General features: G+C 39.7%; 2 protein-coding genes across 2 annotated transcripts in view; one reads left to right on the top strand and one right to left on the bottom strand.

Annotated features, from left to right (window-relative positions):
• Window positions 1-123: 123 nt before the first annotated feature.
• On the bottom strand, window positions 124-18,583 carry CASP3 (caspase 3). Its single transcript, XM_063136318.1, has 7 exons — window positions 18,475-18,583; window positions 14,841-14,922; window positions 12,798-12,922; window positions 10,681-10,809; window positions 8,009-8,184; window positions 5,650-5,767; window positions 124-4,648 (listed from the first exon to the last, which is right to left on the bottom strand). The coding sequence occupies exons 2-7, from the start codon at window positions 14,912-14,914 to the stop codon at window positions 4,422-4,424; spliced, it is 849 nt and encodes a 282-aa protein (XP_062992388.1). The 5' UTR covers window positions 14,915-14,922; window positions 18,475-18,583; the 3' UTR covers window positions 124-4,421.
• The window catches only part of PRIMPOL (primase and DNA directed polymerase), a 30,981-nt gene continuing 22,750 nt past the window's right edge, over window positions 14,671-22,901 (top strand). The window contains exon 1 of the mRNA XM_063136317.1: window positions 14,671-14,726. The gene's annotated coding sequence lies outside the window, so the exon portion shown is untranslated. The remainder of the gene's footprint in view (window positions 14,727-22,901) is intronic.

Here is a 22,901-nt window from a genome sequence, read left to right as displayed (position 1 = left end):
TATCAGTAAAAGGCCAAAGACTATGACCTTTGCCAAACAGTATTTCTTTCTCATTCCAATATTCTCATACAGAACTCCACTGGTATCTATATTTTGACAAATCATTTTCACAGCAAAATCAAGACCATTGCCATCCTTTTTATTTAAGACAAAAGCCAAGAGATTTAGGATTCTTCAGCACTTATAGGATTGTACAGCATTTTAAAACGAGGGAAAACAACTCTGCTGTAATAGCACATCCGATCCATACAAGATAAATGTAATTGCAGTTCTTTTTACCATTTTGGTCATGGCTTGCATTATGTAATTATATGCTCTACTTTTGCATTAATATAACTTAAACTAAGTTAGCCAATGTCAATGCAAAATGGAAGTACAATATATTAAAATACAAAAAATCTCTTAATTTGGGAATTTTTCCAGGCAAACTGTAGTTAAATAAATTCTGGTAATTTTTGCGTATGGCTTTTAGAAGAGATATTAGTGATATAGTCATAAATTATAGCTCATACTACTAAAAGACTTCACTCAGAACAGTACTGACTTATTTAGCCTAGCAAGCTGAATTCAAAGGATGGGTTTCTTACCTGGAAGAAAAAATGCTAGCTTTGGCTACGTTTAGTTGGGGTGGGAAACTGGCCCTCAAAATCTTTTGACAAACAACCCCCATCATCATTCATTGGCTATGTGATCTTAAAGCAAGAGTTAAGGCCATAACATCTGGAAGGCCACAAATTGTCCACCTCTGGTCTATCTTGTCTTTTAAATTGGTTTAAGATCTTCTCACCACCAGGCATTGCATCTTGCATAGAGATGCTTTCAGATACTCCATTCTGTGATTATAGCTATACAGGTATCTAAAACCTTTGATTATATCCCCCAAAACAAGATAGCATTTCTATCTAGGCACTTCCTCTCATTAAATGCCACACATTCAACAAAATAAGCTAAAATAGAAATGATACAAATTGTACTGCTTTTTCATTTTCCAGTTGCTTTAGGAAACAGCATTTTTGAATTTTTAAATTATTTTTACATTTGTGAGGCAACTCACTCAGTAAACTGCATCTTTTTTTGTAGAAAAGAAATCCCATGTCAAGCATGTTCAAAATTTCATTACAGTTTAAAGATACATAACAGCAATTTTATGTCAATTTATGGTTCTGACATCCATGAAACACTGCCAGGCTACAGAAAACCCAAATACTCTTTTGTGTTGGGCACACCCAGTGCCCCTGTTCAGAAGACACCTTAAACCACAGTGATTAAGGCTTTTTGTTAACAAAAAAAGCTTTAACTACCGTTATTTAAGGTGTCTTCTGGATAGGGCCAGTGTCTCCTTTGCCACATTAAGTTATAGGTAGTCATAAATTAAAGAGGAATGATCAAATTTACTTCCTGAAATGGATGGAGTTTGCAGCAGCAGGAGGTGTGCTTGGCTAATTATGCTGTGAGCCAACAGCAATGGTACGTTAACAGTTCTTCTGTATTTGGCAAGTGATCTTGAACTCTACTTGTACTCTATGTGGACTGATATGATTTATTTACAGATTAAGCAAAAAAGACATAAGCCTGAGAAGTGTTTGGTATCAGTACCAAACACTACATTTCTACAGTTAGAAAAAGTCTACAACTAAGCTAATTAAGCAATGCACATGATTTATTAGGTTCCCATATGAAAGATAACAGTCAAACACAAATATTTAATAAGTTAAATTCCTGAACAATCTTGATTGAAATAGTAGGTCACATTTCTGATAACACTCTTTGCATAAGTTGTAAGCTTCTTTAAAAAGATTTGTGTCTGCAAGCACCTGATCTAGTCAACGCTTGAGTTTTCTATATCACTAACTGATTTATTTAGCTGACCCTAAGTTCAGAAATATACAAATTATACCAGTTGCAATCACACACTTGTGTTTTAAGGTGCCAACTGATAGGGTAAGAGGGGATGGCTAGAGTGAGTCTAAGAACCCCTGTAACCAGTTAAGGCCTTTCAGCAGCAAAAGCCTCACACACCATTGAACTGATAATCTCTGACTATGCCTTACTAGACAGCAATGCCAAGTACACATCAGTGATGCATCTCCCATCTACACCCACTGATGTTTTTGCAAACCTAGTTCTGCGTATTATCTTCATCTTGGGTCAAGGTGAAAGGCCGCAACTCAGCATTAGCTGTACTCAAGAGAACTTGCATCATTTTCTCAGAGCATTACAAGCACCACAAATTGGGGAGGGGGCAGGGATGAGAGCACCACAATCACAAACATTTCTATTCGTACCTGAAGACATTCATTATGTTGCACATAGCAAGTCTACCTAAGTTGATAGCAAGCAAGGGAGGAAGAGTAGCTAATGCATAAACTTGCACAGAAATCCAAGAGTAAAATGTTAGCCCCATGGACAGCATCTGAGTAAAAATAAATGGAGAAAGAAACATTATGGTTGGGATACTATAGACTTTTGTAGCAAGGATATGTGGATGATGGTTTCCAAGAACAAATTACAGCTGTTCTAAGGAAGCAAGAGCTGGTAGTAATGGAAGACTTAAACTACTCTGATATCTATTGGGAGGCAAACCCTACTAAGAATAGACTCTTCAATTAATTCCTGACATGTCTTGCTGACAACTTCCTATTTCAGAAAATGGCTTGGATATGGAGGGTCAAATGAATTGCATCCTAGGATACTAAAAAGGAACTTGCTGGTGTATTCTTAGAGCCTCTGTCAGCTCTATACTCTCTGAGAATGAGTGAGATGCCACAGGACTGGAAATTAAGAAAGTGTCCTAAGGAAGATCCAGGAAAAGGAGTCAGTTTGTAAGCATTTGGATAATACAGTGAATAGTAGGAGCCATGATGAATTTCTCAAGAATAAATCTTGCCAGATTAGTTTTATCTCTTTCTTTGATCGGGTTACTTAGTGGATTATGAGAATGTTCCACTTTATCCCACATCTCTTCGGGAGTACTGTATCCAGTTCTGGGGGCTGCACTTCAAGAAGGATGTAGACAAACTGGAATAGGGCTCAGACAGAAGTGGCAAAAAGATGGTCAGGGGCAAGAAAAATAAATTCTGGATTTCATGACCCAAGAAGGGGTTGGATTAGATGGCCTACAAGACCGCCTTCAACTATGATTCTATGTGTGTGGAAGACTGTAGGCCATTATTTTTAAAACACATATCCTAAAGACCTTTTTCTCAGCATGGTAGAAGTGACTAAAGAATCTTTTAATCAAATCCGCAGGTAAATTTTTTAAAAACATATATACTGCTACTCTATTTTTGAACATGATTATGTATTTTTAAAAAATGCAAGATCAAAATTAGAAAACAGGATATACATTTTTACATGCCTCTCTGACTACATAAAGAGAAATATTTGATACTAGCTAACAACCACAAAGTGTGTTCAGGAGTGGGTTAAATTTATATGCCATGCACAAAATTACTACATGCACAACCCCCATCTCCCAAACTCTAAACTGAAATGTGAATTAAAAGGTCTAATATCCACTTTGGAACAGAGTTTCAAGCAGCCTTTGACATCTATTAAATTTAAGATGTGAGGTGATTTTCTTAACTTAAAAAAATATCCACAGTATAAATCCTATTCTAAAGTGGCCAAAATGCACCGACAAGCCTTGGAAGCATTTTTTTTAGCCATTTCTATTTAATAGCAAACTTAAGACACTGTATCCAATAGGGCTGATGCACGTGCAGCCAGCCCCACCGGCCCTGTTCCACATGCGCCCAACAGCCCAGGTCCATGTGTGGCCATGATATAGCACTTCCAGGTACAAGCACCAACACATGCAGAAATGCTGGCTTCTGGAAGGGGTGTGACCTGGGCTGGGCATGTGTGCACCACGCCTATTGGATACTACCCATAATTACCTCAGAACTGATTCTGATATACAATTGTATAGGAAAGCCAATAGTTTAATCTCACACCATTGTGAAAAACTACAGTGATGTGTAATGACACCAATCCGAACTACATTAATTTAGGGAAAGCTTGAATAGATATCAAGACAGATTATTTTGAAGTAAATAGGTTTAGGATTTGACTGTAGCAGTGTTACCAAAATTAACAAAATTATCTTGAAAATGCCATACTTTATTGCTCTTCATAGTCTACTATGATATTTATTCTAGCAGTAGTAAGTTACTTGATCTGGCACTTTCATCTTTTCTTTTCTTTTTTAAATCAAGGGGTCAGAGAAATACCACAAATCTATATATATATTCATTTCCAAATCAGAATTTCTGAACTAGCATTTTGTCCTAGTGAAGAAAATGTTTATCTCTATAGATCTTAATGCACCTTAGTCACAAGAGATGGACCACTAGTTTAGAGTTAAAATGGTGTCAATGCTAGCTCTCAACTGCTAGCTTGCAGGTCAAAAAGTAGAAACCTTAATGAGAAAAGTAAAAATCTTTTGTGAGCATAGACACAATACAAGGGATCTGCTTCTTTCCATGGAAGCCTGGGTGGTTTGAATAAGAACTGAATTCTGCAACCTTGCGATTTACACGTGTTAAGATCTGCAGAAGTTCAAATTTTTTAGAATATTGTTTCAGCATCATGCACAGTGACTGTATAAACCAGGATCCGTCTGATGAGTTCCTCCAAGAATAATAGCCTATAACACAGAAAGTAAAATGCATCAATAGGTTTTTCAAATGCAGATATAAAAGCCATGGGCTTTGCTTTCCTAAAGTACCGTATTAAGAAATTAACAAACCAAGTATTAAATTAACTTTTTAAAAATGGGATATTAATGTATTTTAAGACACTTAACCACACTCTGCCCTGCACACCTAGAGAAGCATGCTCTGAACAAGGGTATTCAATTTACTAAACAGCATCAAATTAACCTCGTACTATCTTTTTCTGATCTGTCCTTAGGTCTATTGATCCTTACAGTGCAATCCTATGCTTATCTACTCAGTAGGAATGTGCATCAGATTTGTGTTGAGTTGTAGATGGCTGATTGCATATTTATTTGGAGTAATTAGAAGCAGAAATTTTCCAAGCAAGAGGTTGGACGGTATGTGTGGATGGATTAGCCAGTAACATTTTTGTACTTGTATTAAAGTAATCTTGAAAGAAGACTCCATCTGAACAAATTTCGATCTTGGGCCAATCCTGACATCTTATTAAAAGGAAAATAAAAATTGTAGAGACATGCTCTACATTTATTTTGTAAACAAAACAGTTAAGAAGAATTTTAGAAATTGTTTCACACACACACAAAAGAAAATATTGAGGTAGCTTTGTTGGCTAGGAGATACATTAAATGATAAGTTAAGAGAGCCAGTGTGCCATAGTGGCTAAAGTGTTGGACTGGGAGTCAGGTGATCTGGGTTCTAGTCCCCACTTGGCCATGGAAATTCACTGGGTGACTTTGGGCCAGTCACAGCCCAGCCTACCTCACAGGGTTGTTGTGAGGATAAAATGGAGCGGCGGAGGAGAAAGGTGGGATATAAATGCAATAAATAAGTTTAAAAAGCTATCTATGGGTTGGATACAGATATGCTGGTCATGACTAACTTAAGTCCTATTGATTTTAATGGGTCTACTAAAAGCATGATTGTCTGGATCCAATCCTATTTTTTTATACCTTTCATTAATTTATCTTACCAGGAGCAGTAGAATATGCATAAAGGAAATCTGCTTCTACAGGTATTTTCTGACACATGTTTTCATCTGGGCTGCTGTCTGTTTCAATACCAGAATCAAGGTCTGTTCCTCTACAAGCCTACACCAAGTAAAACAGAAAAGTAAATGTTGTCATAAATATTACCATCAATCTCTTCTCACTAAAAATGCCATCAACTGGATACAAATGAGCACACAGGGAATAAGAGGGCACTTTAATATGCATATAACAACCAGGAGACTTGCAAAACTTAACATGGTTTGCGTTTCAAGTGGGACCTTGTGGTTTTGCAACACTTAAAAGCTGCTCTGAATCAGATCAAAATTTTACAGCACGTTTAGAGTACATTGCTGGAATTGTGGTCAATGATGAGAGAACTCCTAAACTGAATTTGCCAGTGGAAACAATATTCCGGAAATGGTTTTGTGAACTGTTTATTGCTTGAGCCTTGGTCAAATTATGTTTAGTCATTTTCATTTAATAAGAGTTCTGGTTAATATTTCAGAAGGATTTTCAGGTATATAAACTTTTTCTAACTAGCACAAAATCAAATATTTGCACGGCTACTTACAAATTAGATTGGCTTATTCTGTAATTAAATCTACAAAAATTGACAGATGATGTAAAATTCGCATTTCCTCACTGACCACATTTTCTAACAAAAGGAGTATTGATCATGAGGCTTGTGGGAGAGTAAGTGTTGGACTTGGCAGATGTTCAAATAACTGCATGAAAATGATTCCATTAGCTTCAGGCAGGAATGTCAGAAGACAGTGATATGCAGTTAATTTTCTCCGGAAGTCCTTCCCTGAGGTTCCAGAAGGGTTCCATCTTGTCACCACTTTCCCATTCAATGTGCAAAAGAAGTAGCTAGATGAGATCATGTAATTCACCGGGAAGAGAGAGGGGAAAGCAAGTGAAGACCACCTCAGGTGAGGCACCTCTAGCTGCACTCCCCCTGCTCCCACCACTCACTTATTTGGCTGGGGAAGCCTCTCTTACCTATTAGGAATAGTAGCTAAACACATTTAAGAACCTTTCAGCAATCTCAGTTTCTTGTTTGAAGAGTGACTTTTTCTTCCCTTTTATAAATAATTCCTCTTAATGAACATTTACATTTTTGTTTGTTTTGGAATGTTGTCTCTACTGGTGGGATCAGTTATGTTACGGGAACCAGGTTACTGAATTTCTTTTAAGTATAGAGGCTTTATTTTGGTGGCAGTGGTTAAAGATTTTATGGTTGAGGCAGCATTCTCTAATGGTGAGGTCTAATCAAGAACTTTATTAAAAACTGGCAGTGAGTTCCACAGACCCAACAATCAATGTTAAATTTAAATACAGTCATAGATGGGATAACCCACATATTGTTCTGTTGCATGTTGAGGCAGTGGAAGGATAACATACAGTATTTCTCTCACATATAGGTTCTAAGACTACATTCACTGACTACTACAGCATCTAACCAGAACAAGCCCAGAAACACAGGGCTCAGAAGAACAAAACTCAAACTGTCAAAAACACACATACGTTGACTCTAGTCACATTGGTAAACTGGGTTTGACTTTGAGTATCCCTAAATGCTTATGAATAAAACATACATTAGATCAATAATTTTAATAAAGAATGGAAGATATAGCTATGTTGGTAACCTTAAACAAATGTTTTTTTAAAAATTGTCTAGGTTCAAATTTTGCACAAATTTTATATCTCTGGTCTTCCTATTACCTAGTTTTTAGAAACCATTTTGGTGGTGAATGCTGGGTAGTAATGTATGAATACTTTGTCTTAAACATTTTATTCATAATTCTAAAAGAAAATCAAAATTGTTGAATTTTTCAGAAAACACACACAAAAAAGTCTGGACAAAACAGAATAACTATTTCCCTCCATCCTGTGAATTTTCCCAGATTTCTCCAGGCCTTCTCATCTCTGTGTGTATCGTACGTTCAAAGAATAAGGCAACATACAGAGGTATCCTTAGTACCTGCCCCACAACTGTGATCTCTTCCGTTGGAGGTTTTCCACTGCCTGAGCTTGTAAGAGTTTCCTGTTTGATTTCCAATGGGCAGGTAAAAGCTAGAGAGGTAACTTTAATCCTTCTCCAAACTACCTTCTCCAAACATGAGGAATGATATGTAAACTGAGCTATTAAATTAGTATACAGCAAATCCTAATCTATCAACATTACCAGAAATATTGAATATATATTTATAGCCCCCAAAAGTTTGGCCATATCTTATACTCATCATACATGAACACCTATGTAAAATCATTATCTTTGAGGCAGTGTTTTTATTAGAAGCTTTACAGACTTGTCATCTGTCTACTTTGTGCAATTACCTGAATAAAAAAGAGCTTTGGTTTTCCTGCCAAGGTCTTGCATCTGTCTCCTCTGAAGAGACTCGTTAACATTTTCAGCTCCAGAGGACCATCTGTGCCATAGATCAGTCCATCCTCCCCATGGCTTAACAAGACACAAGCAAAACTGTTTCTCTTGTTGTGATCATCCTTGGCAACTTAAAGAGAAGATAAACAATGTTTAAGGGTTCAAAAATTCTAGTTACCCGTTTGATGTTTCTCCTTAGACAAAAAGATTTTAGTTAATAGCAGACTTCAAGCACAGAAATGCCTTTCTTCAAAACAGCCAAGAAAGGGATTGTTTTTGTTTTAAAACAGGGTAAGGCAATCTGTGGCCCTTTAAATGTTTTGGCCTACAAGTCCCATGATCCCTCATTATTGACTATGTAGGTTAGGGCTGAAGGGAGTTGTAAGCCAAAATATCTGAAGTGCCACAAGTTGCCCACCCCTGGTATAAAATGAGGGTTTTGAATGTAAGGTAGATATAATTGTTCTTAAGTTTTCAAAATCAAGGATTGTTCTTCTTAGATTTTCATTAAGAGTTTAGCGACCAAAACTCATGCTTTAAGGAACAGCCCACTACAGTTTTTGATTTTGAGGAGGATCTTGGATGGGGGCAAGCTAATTTTTTAATGTAATCATGGGTTTATTTGTGAGTCTTACATTAATGCTGCTTATGCCAAAGACTGCCAGTTCCAAAGTTTTACAGCACTTTTAGAAATAATTTTACATCTGATACACAGGCTGTGTGCCCTGTATGAAATGGCAAGCTTTATGGCGGAAAGTTTGGAAATAATTTTACTTCCCTATTTTCCCACCATTTGATCATTTCTGCTTTTCATAAAGTAATTTGACATTCAAATACTTTCAATGACTGGGCCAAGACTTGAAAGCTACAGTTTGTGCACAACGCATCTGCTAGATTGTTGCTAGAAACACCTTACAGAAATCAAATAGCTCTGGTTTTAAAGGAACTACACTAGCTGTCAATATTCTTCTGGTTGGAGTTCAAAGTGTTAGTGATGATATCTAAATTCCTAAACAGCTTGGGACATCTCCTTGTTTACATTTGCCCGAGTATTAAGATCTGTCAAGGGGAGGTTATCGCTGTGTCCCACCATTGGGAGCTGTGACGACCCCCACCTTAGAGTGTTCCTTTATTTCTTTCCTGAATCAAAGGACCCAGCTGAGGTGCAGGTGTCAAGGGGTTTGGAATCCTGCAACCATCCCTGTGACACACTTTTCTCTTCTTAGGTCCCACGGCTATACAGCTCAGCACCCTAGCACCCAAATTCTCCCTTCCGCTGCCACCATATACCTATACCCTTCCCAGGTACTGCAAGGACCACACCAGTTTAAACGAAATGCAATTTATTAACAAGTCTCATGTACAAAAGCTTAATGGTTCCCCCAGTTCAAAAGGATGATGGTTACAAAGCACAATGCATAATGGTTACAGTCAGTAATTTCTCTTAAACGTTTCACAATATAACTTCAGGTTCTCCTGCTTACTCTACCCCTTCTAGGCTACACTATGCTCTTTCCCACACAGTAGTCCACCAAAACAACAAAGCACGCAGACCCTTCCTATCACTAGTCTCTCAAGTGTCTCTCTCAGTCTCTAATCTATTCTTTCTCCTCACCTGTCAGCAGAACCATATATACACATACAGTCCTGACTCCTCCCATTCTCTCACAGCCAATCCAGGCACTCCACACAACCATCCAATCAGCACTCTCCTTCCATCCGGCACTCACTCCCCCTCTGTGGCTTTATACTTACCAATCTGCCATAAATATGAACACAGTACATTCTTTAAACCTTTTTTCAATCATTATCTTAATAAACATTAATAGCAACCCTGACAATACCTTATAATGCAGTAGAACATCACAGGAGCTTTATTTTATTCATTTATTGCATTTATATCCCACCTTTTTTCCTTCAAGGAATCCAAGGCGGCATACATAATCCTCCTCCTCCTCCTCTCCATTTTATCCTCACAACAGCAACCCTGTGAGGTAGGTTGGGCTGAGAGTCTGTGACTGGCCCAAAGTCACCCAGTGGGTTTCCATGGCCGAGTGGGGACTAGAACCTAGGATCTCTCTCTTGCCCAGGGGTTCTCAGTGATGGGTGGGCTTCTCCCCCATCTATAACCAATTTTGGAGGTGCAGCTTCCCACTGCAAATAAATGGAGAGATCGCTCCATGAACTTGCATGGGAGGAAAATTAGCAAGAGTCAGTGATCATCTTGCAGACACCTTAGTATGGCCACAGTGGCTCCTGTTGATGCTGCACCAGTGATACCAGATCCAGAATATGCCTAAACATTCCCAACAAGTGACTGACACTGCCAAAGCAAATCATCTGTTTGGTAGTTATGCATACTTTCAGATCTTTATGTCCAGCAGTGTGCATAAGGATCTTTGCACAGTGTGCATAAGGATAGCATACTGCTATACATAAAGATCTGTGGATAGGGACCCTTCACATTTCTGCCATACTGAGTATTCTACTAGCAATTTCATTTCTACAATTTCCCATTCCTAAAGCAGTGAACAGAAAACCTGTTTCACTCATTATGTTTTACATTGTAGCACAATTGGTAATGCATCCATCAAGTCACTAATGTATTTATCAAGTCACTACTCACCATTTTGCAAAACATCAATAATCTGTTTACATGCAAGATCGTTATAAGGCTTGACAGTATATCCCAAGGTCTTGAAAGTGTCTATGATGCGTGCAGCATCTGCATCTGTACCAGATCGATATGTCATCCCTTTGGATTAAAAGACAAAAAGACCAAGTTGCTTTGATACATGTACACTAATGGCAAATAAAATGCTGATGCGAAAAGAAGTGCTCAATTTTCCTGACTGAAAATTTGAAGCTATGCTTTCATTATGCTCTCTTTAAACAATTAAAATAATGTTCTCTTTAAACAATTAAAATAAATTTATAGAAGTATTTTCCTTCATACCAAGTACTAGTCAGAATATTTCATGCCCTGTGACAGTTGCCAGAAATGAGCATTATATTCATTAATGTTTGTCAAGGCCTTAACTCCACAAATCACTGGGTCCCAAAATAAGTTTTGCTTTTAACATGAACTCTAGAACTGCAGTTATAAATTAGATATAGACAGGATATTATCTTATGTTGTTATAGATGTGTCTTTGAATGGCCATAGATGTTGCCTTAGAGGGTATTGCTCCTGTGATGGACCTATACCAGGCAGGGGTGCCAAACCACCTTCTGACCCCATAAGTTGAATTAGGGCATGAAGAATTTTGCCTCATCACAGGATATCCTCCACCATACTTCCATCTTAGTTCTGGGCCCTTTGAGCTCTCAAGGGATTTTTCTGTCCTTTTAAAAGGGGTCGCCACAGACAATGGAAAGTCTGCCCTCCATGTCCTAGATGGCTGAACAACATTCTGGCTATGTGACTGCTAGGGCCACCTGGCCCTCTTCTGAACCTACAGTCTCCAAGCCCCCAATCCTATGAGTGATAATGCTGCTCAAAAAAAACTCCTTTCTAGCGAATAGGGAGGAGAGCACTCACTCTCTGGATCACGGCAAAGTGATTACTAGGGAGAATAAAACATTGGTCACTTATCAGAAGGTTCTTTCTAATGTGGTGCAATGGAGGCATCCATAAATGGATTAACTTCTCTTACTGCTGGGATTACATGACTGTAGATCCGCCCTCAGTTCCATTCCATGGCCAATCAAAGCCAGAAAAGGTATTTATGGATGAAAATCAAAGAAAACGAAGGCATGCAAGGAAGAGGCACTAATAGCTGAGAAGGGGTTTAATGCAATCTGGAGCACTTTGAGAGCAGAAACCAATTGCACTAATTTTTACTTACCAATAGGGTATGGTGTGGATGCCTCTGTCACACCAAACCAGAAAGAACCTTCATAACAAGACATCAATGTTCCATGTATCTCATTGAAAGGGTCGGTTAGAGGCTGACATTACAAAAGGGAGTTGAGGGTGGTGCTACAGAGTAACCAGTCTCAGGCAGAGTTCGGTGGTCATGTGATCCCTGCCTTTTCTGATTGGTAGGGAGAGTTAACCCATTTGTGGACGCCTCCACACAACAAACTGAGAACACATGTGACTAGAAACACTTTTATAAATCAATATAAATGTGGCACCCTGGCTTTGGAATGAGCTCCCTAGAGAGGTTCGCCTTGCACCTACGTTATACTCTTTTTGACACCAGGTGAAGATCATTTTATTTTCCCAGTATTTTAACTTTTTATCATCTTGGTCTTTTAATTTTCCTGTTTTAAATCTGTATTTTAAATTTTTGTATTGCTACTCAGTTTTATTCTGGTTGTACTTTTATATTGTATTTTTACTTTATATTGTACTTTTATATTGTGTTTCTACACTGTGGTTTAAGTTTTACACTTTAAATTGTATTTATGGTTTTGATTTTTGTGAACTGCCCAGAGAGCTTTGGCTATTGGACAGTATAGAAATGCAATAAATAAATAGTACTAGTGTGCTTAAGGCATATCACTCTCATTAAGACTTACAACACAAACCTAGGCAGATTAAAGTGCTTAAAGCTATAGATTTCAATGGAGTTAGGGCATCCAACTTTGCAAAGCTATAAATTGTCACTTTCTAGAGATTATATTCAAAAGAGTCACATTTGACAATTTAAAACAAGAGACATTTTTATCTTTTTAAGCTTAATGAAGGGAAACTTTAACAAAAAGAATAAAGCACAATAGAAAGGTGGTCTTTACCAGTAGCTGGATGGAAGTTTTTATTGTTGACTAAAACACACATCCCCATTTCTGGATGGTCCATTCTGTAACTCTCATCTGCCTGTATCACAGAATCCACAGATTTGCTAACAGGTATGCTTTTCCTGTGAAGAACCAGACAATGTAAAGGCTAAACAAGATGTTCAAGCATAGAACTGAAAGAGAAGAGCATGTTTTCTAATTTTATGTTTAAGGGCTTTTGTACAAGTTCAAATTATTATGAATGTTAATGACAAATGAATAATAGCTAGCAAAAAACTAGTTAAGCAGCTTCTTCAAATGCACAATATATTCCAATAAACAAAACAGTGAAAATATTTTTTGTATTACTGTCACAGATAAATGTAAGGATTGAAGGGTAGGAGAGATTTGATGACAGTATAACAACCAACCCCTTTGAGCATCTGAAAAAAATAACAAATTAATATGATGAAACTCCTCCAGTGTTCCCTGTACTGGATGTTTTGCAAAAAAAATTAAATATGATAGAACTATATGAAGAAGAATGAATAAGGATAACACATAAGCTTAAATTGTTAGGAATGAAGTGAGTGCATTCCATCTAATCCATCCAAGCCTCAGCTAGTTAAGCATTTTTGTTCACAGTGCCCAACCAGCTGCCTGTGGAAAAACAACAAACAAGTAGGATATTGCAATAGCATCATCCTAGGTTAATGTTCCCCAGTAACTGGTGTACACAGACATACTGTCATAAATACATATGAGAACAAACTATACCAGAGAGGCCGTAAGAAATTGTATACTCATTTGTAAAATGGCCAAAGTTCCTTGAAAAACAGACTTTTTGAAATTTTCAAGTGCTTTTTAAAGGTGGAGGAAAGAGCTAATATCCACCAGCCAGTGAAGAGATTTTAAAACTGGTGTAATATGGTCACCCCTAAGTGTACCAGTGACCAGCCTGGCTGCTATATTTTGGACTAATTGAAGTTTCCAGACTAGGCACAGAGGTAGCTCCATGTAGAGCGCATTGCAGAAGTCAAGCCTTGAAGTTACCAGTGTGTGCACTACTGTCTTTAGGTCATCCAAATCTTTGCTATGGGTTATTTGCAAATGGTCTGAGGCTTGCTTGGCTTTTCTTCAACTATTAATCCATCAGTATATCTCCCAGGCAAATTCACCACAGTTGAATACCTCCAAACAAATAAATAAAAAATATACATGCCTTCCTGCCTTTCCTAATTTTTCCTGTGTTTTTCACATGTATAAATTGGCACTCCCCATAGTTTCCCCATCCTAATTGTTGCATAAAACTAAGGCTAGAGAGTTGATGCACTCATCACTGCTTGCATTCTCTTTCACTGTGGAATAATGCACACATGACAGGTAGTGGCCCTCTCCTTTATTGCTGCTTTCCAGGCCTTCCTTGGAGGAGGCAACTGAAGGAGGAGCTTAGATGCTGAACATAGAGTACAGGTATGTTCATGTTGGGAGAGGTGCTCTGTCAGGTATTTTGATCCCAAGCTATGTAGGGCTTTATAGGTTAAAACCAACACCTTGAATTGAACTCTGAATCGTAGGCCTAATCTACACCAAGCAATCTATTGCACTATGAAAGTGGTAAGAAAACAATATATAAAAGGCAGGAGCCATACCAAGCAGGATATAGCAGTATGAAAGTGGTATATGGTATGTGTCAATGGGCCCCAACAGTTGTCAGTGCACTCCAATACCACTATAAAGCAGTAGTGTGGCTCCTGCCTTTTACATACCGCTTTCATAGTGCAATATCCTGCTTGGTGTAGATTGGGCCAAAGTCTGCTGTTATCAGCACTCAGCCTGGGAAAGTTTTTTTCTTATCTGCTCTGTTGCTGATGATGATGGTGCCCCCCCTCCCAGAGGAAACAGCAAACAGACAGTCAGAGCAATCTGAGGCAGGACCCAGTGATGGTAAGTTTGACTCACTTACCAAAATGGTGTGCTGGGAGACCCACTAAGGGCTCCCATAATCCTGAATTCTGAACTAGCTAGGGGGGAGGGGGAACGATAAAAAGCTCCACTTACCCTTCAGTACCAGGGAGGGTTTTTGCATCAGTCACAGTTTGTGGTGATCTCAGAATATGGTTTTGGTCTGCCATAGTTATTTCTGTTTGTAAACAAAGTGTAAGATATTAAATATTTCTGAGAATGCTTTCTGCAGAGTCAAACCACATGGACAAACACTTTTTATTGATAAGTAATGTCAGGCTCTTTATCAGAGACTGACTGAGATAATTATTTTTCAGTTATTTTCCTGAAGCTTAAGAGTGGTATCCTAAGTATCAAATGAATGGGTTAAAATAAGTGCTATACTCAGTCCCCTCAGACAAAATAATCGAACACGTATAGTTTTAATGCTTATTGGACATTGCCTAGAGAGTCTGACTAAAAAGTGGTATATAGAAACAGTTTTAATAAATAAATATTCTGAAAAAACATTCTAGCTGAAATTTTGCTAGGTGTTTTTGTTTTGTAAATGCCAGAAGAAAACATTCAACGATAACTTATATATAGTATTATAGGAGATTCCACCATTTCAGTGAATGTATTTATGTCAGGACGCTCCCAAGGAAATAAAATTCCAAAAATTCTCTAAGGATATTTATCTTTAGAACACTAGCTGCATGGACAATTTTAAAATGAAATATAGTAAATGGCCTTGCTTTTAAAATAACTGCACTAGGGTCTTTAAAATGAAGCAAGTTGGCCATGCATGTTTCAAGAACAAAGGGCCACAAAAAGATCATAAGCAGGCATCCCTTCTGACTGAGCACATGCCCTGTCAGCAATTATTCATTTTTGTTCCACAGCATTGATGCTAACATAGAGCAGCATCAAAACTCTTGGGAGGAAAATGCTGTTACTAGCCAACTTCGCTAGAGTATTAAAGCATTACCTCATCTTGGTTAGCTAATGCACTGATGTCATATTCTGTCAAGCAGAATATACATTTCTCCGGGGAGGATGATCTCATTCTACAAGGATGAAAAAACAAGCTTTCGAGGAACAGACATAGCTAACTGCTGTTCTTTCTTTTTTTATACCCTTCCCGCACCCTCCCTGAAGGAAAGATTTTCAATGTCATAGAAAGTTAAGAGGCTTTGTGAAAAAGTTAACAACAAAAGACTTGACATGACTCATGTCAAGGTACAGGGCTTTTTTTTTTTTAATCCAAAGCTTATTACCTAGGGTAGTACAAGTATTGATTTTTAAAACCAATTCCTGAAATTTAAAGAGTCTGAAGTTCTAAAATATGGCATCTTTTATGGATGCCACAATTATAGGGCAACAACCAATACTGTTGCTGCACTCCCTCTCAATCTGTTGCAGAATCAGGACCTACTGCTCGCACAACAGAAAGCTAGTAGCTCACCCACAGTGAACCTGGCGTATCGTGCTAACTGGTCCAGTATGTGGGCTGGTTCACATGATCAAGCAACCCACTATGGCTTAAGCCATGATGGGCTGTGTTGCAGGTAGCCAGCCATTTTGAATATTCAAGTGACAACCACAGCTTATTAAGTTGTCTGATCCTAGCGAAGGTGGGCTGTTGACATGATTAACAAACCACCTAAGTTATTCTACCTGTTCTCTCAGGTTACTGTTACATCAAGGCACTATAAAACAGTTTAGTTTCTGGATATATTTGTTTATGGTGACTTTCCCCCCACAAATATTAAATATGGAAAATGTTTTCCAGACCATACAACGTTTGTAAAAAACTTCACAGGCTAGCAGAATACCACAGATAACTGAAATAATGAGCAAATGTGGTTATCCTATTGCCGTGCACACCAAGACACTTCCTCTTTACTATATACAAGGTCAATCCCTATATTGCTAAGTAAAATTACATACTATTTTCAATTTTAACAGGAATACATCATTAATGACACAAGGATGCAAACTAATAGCAACTAGCATCTAAAAAAGCAGCCTTGGTAACTCACACATGGGTTGCTGCAGAGGTTAAGAAATAAGCATCTCCTCCTATCTGACTTGTACATTTTGCAAACATATTTACATTCCTGGGGCTGTATTCAACTGTATCATTCTGTTAGTGCAAATGATGTTCTGCTAGCGTAAACTAATGTTCAAGAGAAAAACCCAACTAAAGTTACATTTGCGCAAGAAGTTTTGCACAACTCTTGTGCAACCGGTTACACTGCTGCTTGCATTCATTGTACAATGTGTTGTGCACAAGGATAACGGTCAACCATTTGCACAACAGAAAGGTTCAACAGAGTTCTGCTAGTGCTATTTTGACTTTGTGGAATGTCACCGCTGGATATTACCCCTGGTTTTAACCAACGTCTCTCTTGAATAACAGCACTTTATATGAGCAGTGTTAAGAGTCATTAGATGTCAGGTTTCCTAGAATAATTAATTAACAAATTTATTCTCAAAGACTTTAGCTTCTGGCAGAGAACATTTAATGTGAGGATAACATAGGGTTGTATTCCATGGTATTGTCCCCCAAGCAGAAGGGAACAGCTGGTGGAATGAGTTTCCCCTTCCCCTCTGCAAAAACTGATCTGGAGGGTTGTGGGACCAAAAGCATTTCTGTAAGACTACCAAACAGCCTTAAGCAGTGTTGCACTCCCTTTGTATTTAGTCACACGTTGTAGTTTATCTATTAAGGACGCAATCCTATGCATGTTTAGACAGAAAAAAAGTCCTACAACTCCCAGCATGCTCGAGCTGGTTATGCGCAAGCCCAATCAAGAGCAAGCTCAGGATTTAAACCTGGTAACATTGCTAAATACAATGTTATAATGCCAAATACATTTGGCTTAATAACCAAACGTTCTGAGGTGCCAAAATGCACACACAACCTTTAACTGTGGTTCCTTTAACTCAGTAACTTAGCTATCTTTTGCTGCTTTGGGACACACAAAGAAGAGTAGATTCTCCGACTCTTGCAGGATACAGCTGAGAATTAGTTTCTGCAAAAGCTTGCATAGCAACGGGTACCTGCAGTGTATGCTGTTGTTGTAAGCACTACTTCACTATTTCTTTCCCATATTCCATTACAGCAATATCTTGAATGTTTAGACGAGCAAAAAAACAAATAAATTGGTCAGAGGGAGCGCGCTCTGTGCTGTTGAATGAAGCGAGCTGTGTGGTTAGTAGCATGTCTACATCTGTTCCCATTCGGAAAAGAGAGCGGCTCTCTTTTGTTTCCAGTGCAGCAGTCTCCAGGTTATTAGTCAGCTCTTCGCCCCGAGGTCCTTATGTGTATGTGTGTGTTTTTTTGCTTTTCAAAGCTCGACCGGGGTGTGTGCATGACAGATGTGTGCGCCGGGGTAGAAGTAACGAAGTAAGAACAATAACAGCTATGGCGCCTATCGGCAGCCTGGCTGGTTGAGAGTAGGGGAGAGAAAACTGGGACCCTTTCGAAGCGCCTCCCGCACCCCTTCGCCACAGGTCCGGGCTCGGCTGGAGAAGCAACACTTTGGCTGAGAGGAGTTTGTTCCCTCGGCCGTGGGCTTCCCCGTCACGCTTCTTTCCAACCGGGAGCGCCACGCTGGGCTATGGCGGAAGGAGGCTGCTGGAGGGCTTCTTTTCCCACCCTGACATGCAAGCGACACCCAGCCGCCACGCTGAGGGGAGAAAGCGCTGCTTTGGCGGGCAAAGCCCCCCGGGGAGAGCCACTGACCTCCGACGTCTCCTCCGGCTCGGCTGCGGTTGTCGATTCCCCTCACTCTTGACCCAACCGTTTTATGGGGCTCGCGCCCTCTCTCTTCTGCCCTTCGCTCCTCCGCTACGCCTCCCTCGCCGGCTCCGCCCCTGCGAGAAGAGAAAGGGAGCGGCGGCGGCGACGGCGGCAGCCGAAGTAACGGCGACGGCCCCAGCAACAAGGCGCTTCAGCCAATGAAAGGCGCGGGAAAGCGCGGGCCGCGTTGTTTCTGCCCTCTCTTTCTTTCTCGCCCGAGCAACAGCCTTTCCAAAGGGGCTTGTTATAAAGCGCTACCGTCATCCACACACATTCTCCTCAGAGGTAGGTCGGTTATTGCCGTCCCACGCTCCCCATCCTTATTATGTTCCAGTTGCTACAGCGCCCTTAAAAGTGTCCATATTATATGGAGCGGACTTGTGTAACTAATATCTAAAATGCCAGATTCTTTTGTTTTTAAAATTGGCGTAGTATTTGGGAGTTACACCAAGCAGGATATGACACTTTGAAAACGGTTTGAAAACTGTATATGGAGGGTCTTGGGCCCCAATAGTTGTCACTATTGTTAGAAACCATACGTTGGGTTAACTTTTAAGTTTTCTAGTGGGCAGAGAAAAGTACAGTTTGAAGTTAAGGTTGTGGGTTATATGATGGCCATCGCTTTTGCTCAGAAGTATTTGCACGTTGTATAATAATTCTGACAAATGGGTAGAAATCGCCTTGAGACAGGTGCAGGCATGATTTCCCTTTGTTGAAATGCAATTCCATATGATATATTTTGTCAAGAGTACAACTATGAATTGGCAAGGCATTGTGGACTGAATGAATATTTTAAATTCTAAGAAGGGAGGCAAGTTTGCCTGCCCTTCCTCAACAGAAGGTGGTGTAGTGGGAGTCAGGGGATCTGGGTTCTAGTCCCCACTCAGCCAGGGAAGCTTACTGGGTGACTTTGGGCCAGTCACAGACTCTCAGCCCAACCTGCCTCACAGGGTTGTTGTTCTGGGGATAAAATGGAGAGGAGGAGGACTATGTATGTCACCTTGGGTTCCTTAAGGAGGAAAAAAAGGGAGGATATAAATGTAAAAATAATAGTACATAAAAAACTGATACCTTCGGATGTTTTGAACTACAAAGTCCAGCATTCCTGGCCATTGGCCATGCTGGCTGGAACTGGTGGTAGTTGGAAGTCCGAAAAATTTGGAAGGCACTGGTTGGTGTTGCAGCACCACAGGAGTGGACATAGCACACATTTCTGCCATCACCCCTCACACACTTCCTGTTGGTACATTTGTGTACAACTTGATACACTGGTTTGCGCACTTAATCAATGCAGAGGAAACTGGTGAAATGGGTATGTGAAGTCATATAAAATGTCCAAAACTTTCCTGTGCTGGTACTTTATTAACTATGCAAACTGCCACAACCATGCTGATCTTTCATTTTCTGCAGCCTATATTGTTTGTGTGCAGGAACAGCCCTAAAGTGACAATCTAATCTTATGCTTGTTTACTTGAACCTACACCTAGAGAAGTGTGTACAGTATTGTGGAGTTAAGCATGTGAACCAATCGTTTCCAGACTGATTTTTATGAGCAAAGATTCAGAAATGAACTTCAGAGCCAATTGTTTCTTCTGACCTAAAAGTGTATGTTTATGTATGCATAGGTGTGATAAGCACTTCATGGTGCATTCCAGCATGGCTTCAGCAGCATCCTGGGTTTGGTTCATTTTTCCTGCTTCACTAGACGTCAGTTGGACTACTTAAACTATTATTATTATTATTATTATTTATTTATATAGCACCATCAATGTGCATGGCGCTGTACAGAGTAAAACAGTAAATAGCAAGACTCTGCCGCATAGGCTTACATTCTAATAAAATCATAATGAAACAACAAGGAGGGGAAGAGAATGCAAACAGGCACAGGGTAGGGTAAGCAGGCACAGGGTAGGGTAAAACTAACAGTATAAAGTCTGCACAACATCAAGTTTTAAAAGCTTTAGGAAAAAGAAAAGTTTTTAGTTGAGCTTTAAAAGCTGCGATTGAACTTGTAGTTCTCAAATGTTCTGGAAGAGCGTTCCAGGCGTAAGGGGCAGCAGAAGAAAATGGACGAAGCCGAGCAAGGGAAGTAGAGGCCCTTGGGCAGGTGAGAAACATGGCATCAGAGGAGCGAAGAGCACGAGCGGGGCAATAGTGTGAGATGAGAGAGGAGAGATAGGAAGGAGCTAGACCGTGAAAAGCTTTGAAGGTTAACAGGAGAAGTTTATATTGGATTCTGAAGTGAATTGGAAGCCAATGAAGAGATTTCAGAAGCGGAGTAACATGGTCAGAGCGGCGAGCCAAGAAGATGATCTTTGCGGTAGAGTGGTGAACAGAAACCAACGGACTGATATGAGAAGAAGGAAGGCCAGAGAGAAGAAGGTTGCAGTAGTCCAACCGTGAAATAACCAGTGCATGAACAAGCGTCTTGGCAGAAGAGACAGACAAAAATGATCAAATCCTGGAAATATTATACAGGAAAAATCGACAAGATTTAGCTACTGCCTCAATATGAGGAATAAAGGAGAGCGAGGAGTCAAATATAAAGCCAAGGCTACGAGCTTCCTTGACCGGAGTAAGCGTAACATCATTGACAGTAAGAGAGAATGAGAGATGAGGAGAAGGTTTAGGAGGAAAAATAAGCAATTCAGTCTTTGCCATATTGAGTTTCAAATGACGATGAAGCAGCCAAGCTGAGATATCTGAAAGACATGCCGAGATACGATCGTGAACATCAGGAGAAAGTTCCGGAGATGACAGATATAGTTGTGTATCATCGGCGTACAGATGATATTGGAGGCCATGAGATTGAATAAGCTTGCCCAAGGGCAACATGTATAAGGAAAACAACAACGGGCCAAGCACCGAGCCTTGCGGAACTCCTACTGAAAGGGGAAAGGAGGAAGACGAGCTGCCATTAGCCAACACGCTGAAAGAGCGACCCGCTAGATAGGAGGCAAACCAGTTATAGACAGAGCCACAAAACCCAAGGTCATGAAGGGAATCTAAGAGAAGATCATGATCAACCGTGTCAAAGGCTGCAGTTAGATCAAGGAGAATAAGAACGGAATAATGGCCTTTAGACTTGGCAGTAAGGAGATCATTGGTGATCTTAGTAAGGGCTGTTTCGGTGGAATGCAGAGGACGGAATCCAGATTGAAATGGATCCAAAGCAGAGTTACTAGAAAGAAAGTCAAGACAGCGAGAGTAGACCGCACGCTCCAGGATCTTTGAAACAAACGGCAACAAAGGGACAGGTCGGTAGTTAGACAGAGATAGCCTATCAAGAGTAGGTTTCTTGAGAATGGGAGAGACCAGCATAAGATGGTATGCAGTTGTTGCTACTTTGTCTCAGAGCATCTTTGAGGATATCTATTCTTGGGATGGTGGCTGTTCCCAGTACAGCAGCTGTCATTTATGTCTTGGGTCCTCTTTGGCACTTAGAATCATAGAATAGCAGAGTTGGAAGGGGCCTACAAGGCCATCGAGTCCAACCCCCCTGCTCAATGCAGGAATCCACCCTAAAGCATCCCCGACAGATGCTTGTCCAGCTGCCTCTTGAAGGCCTCTAGTGTGGGAGAGCCCACAGCCTCCCTAGGTAACTGATTCCATTGTCGCACTGCTCTAACAGTCAGGAAGTTTTTCCTGATGTCCAGCTGGAATCTGGCTTCCTTTAATTTGAGTCTATTATTCCGTGTCCTGCACTCTGGGAGGATTGAGAAGAGATCCTGGCTTGTTCAATACCACAGGTTGCTGATACAAATGGTTGCTGTACTTTATTTTGATCACAAACAATGCAAACCTGTGCATGTTTACTCAGAAGTAAGTCCAATTGCCCTCGGTGGGGTCTATTCCCAGATAAGTGAATATAGGATTGCAGACTTAGTTGTTGCTCCACCATCAGCATGGGGCAGTGGATGGAGGGGTCTTTTTCATGAATTAATAAATGTAAAGGCATATGTATGCTACAAACTGTAATGAATGTAGCATATATATGCTACAAACTGTTATCAGTTGTGTCCCAGTTTAATAGACATAGCTTTCTTCCAAAAATTCCTAGATGTAGTTTGGTAAGGGTGATGAGAATTCTCAGACATCAAACACCTTTCCCCCAGACCTATATTTCCCAGTGTTCCTTGAAGAGAAGGAGTAACTATTAAATCAATTCAGGCTTGTGATGTGTATTGCATATCCAATTTCTTATACTTGAAGCTTGTAGAACCTGTCATTCTCAGACAGGATAACAAACAGATAGTCTTTCCTTCAAACAAGTAAGATTGTTTAATAAACAAAGCTATCTTTAATATTTTCCCTTCTGTGTGTATCCCGTTTCTGTTTTGTTTTTTTTCCATCTTGGTCCTGAGGTGCTA

Source organism: Elgaria multicarinata, chromosome 10 (genome assembly GCF_023053635.1).
Source record: "Elgaria multicarinata webbii isolate HBS135686 ecotype San Diego chromosome 10, rElgMul1.1.pri, whole genome shotgun sequence".
NCBI classification, from domain to species: domain Eukaryota; kingdom Metazoa; phylum Chordata; class Lepidosauria; order Squamata; family Anguidae; genus Elgaria; species Elgaria multicarinata.
Note: the sequence above shows the minus strand (reverse complement) of the source record. Positions and strands in the feature narration are given on the sequence as shown.

Coding starts and splice junctions, on each gene's coding strand:
- CASP3 (XM_063136318.1), bottom strand. CDS start 14,914: ATGGCAGACCAAAACCATATTCTGAGATCACCACAAACTGTGACTGAT. Junction 12,923..14,840: donor ACCCTCCCTGGTACTGAAGG/GTAAGTGGAGCT, acceptor GGTTCTTCACAG/GAAAAGCATACCTGTTAGCA. Junction 5,768..8,008: donor CAAAGCTCTTTTTTATTCAG/GTAATTGCACAA, acceptor TACTTGGTGTAG/GCTTGTAGAGGAACAGACCT.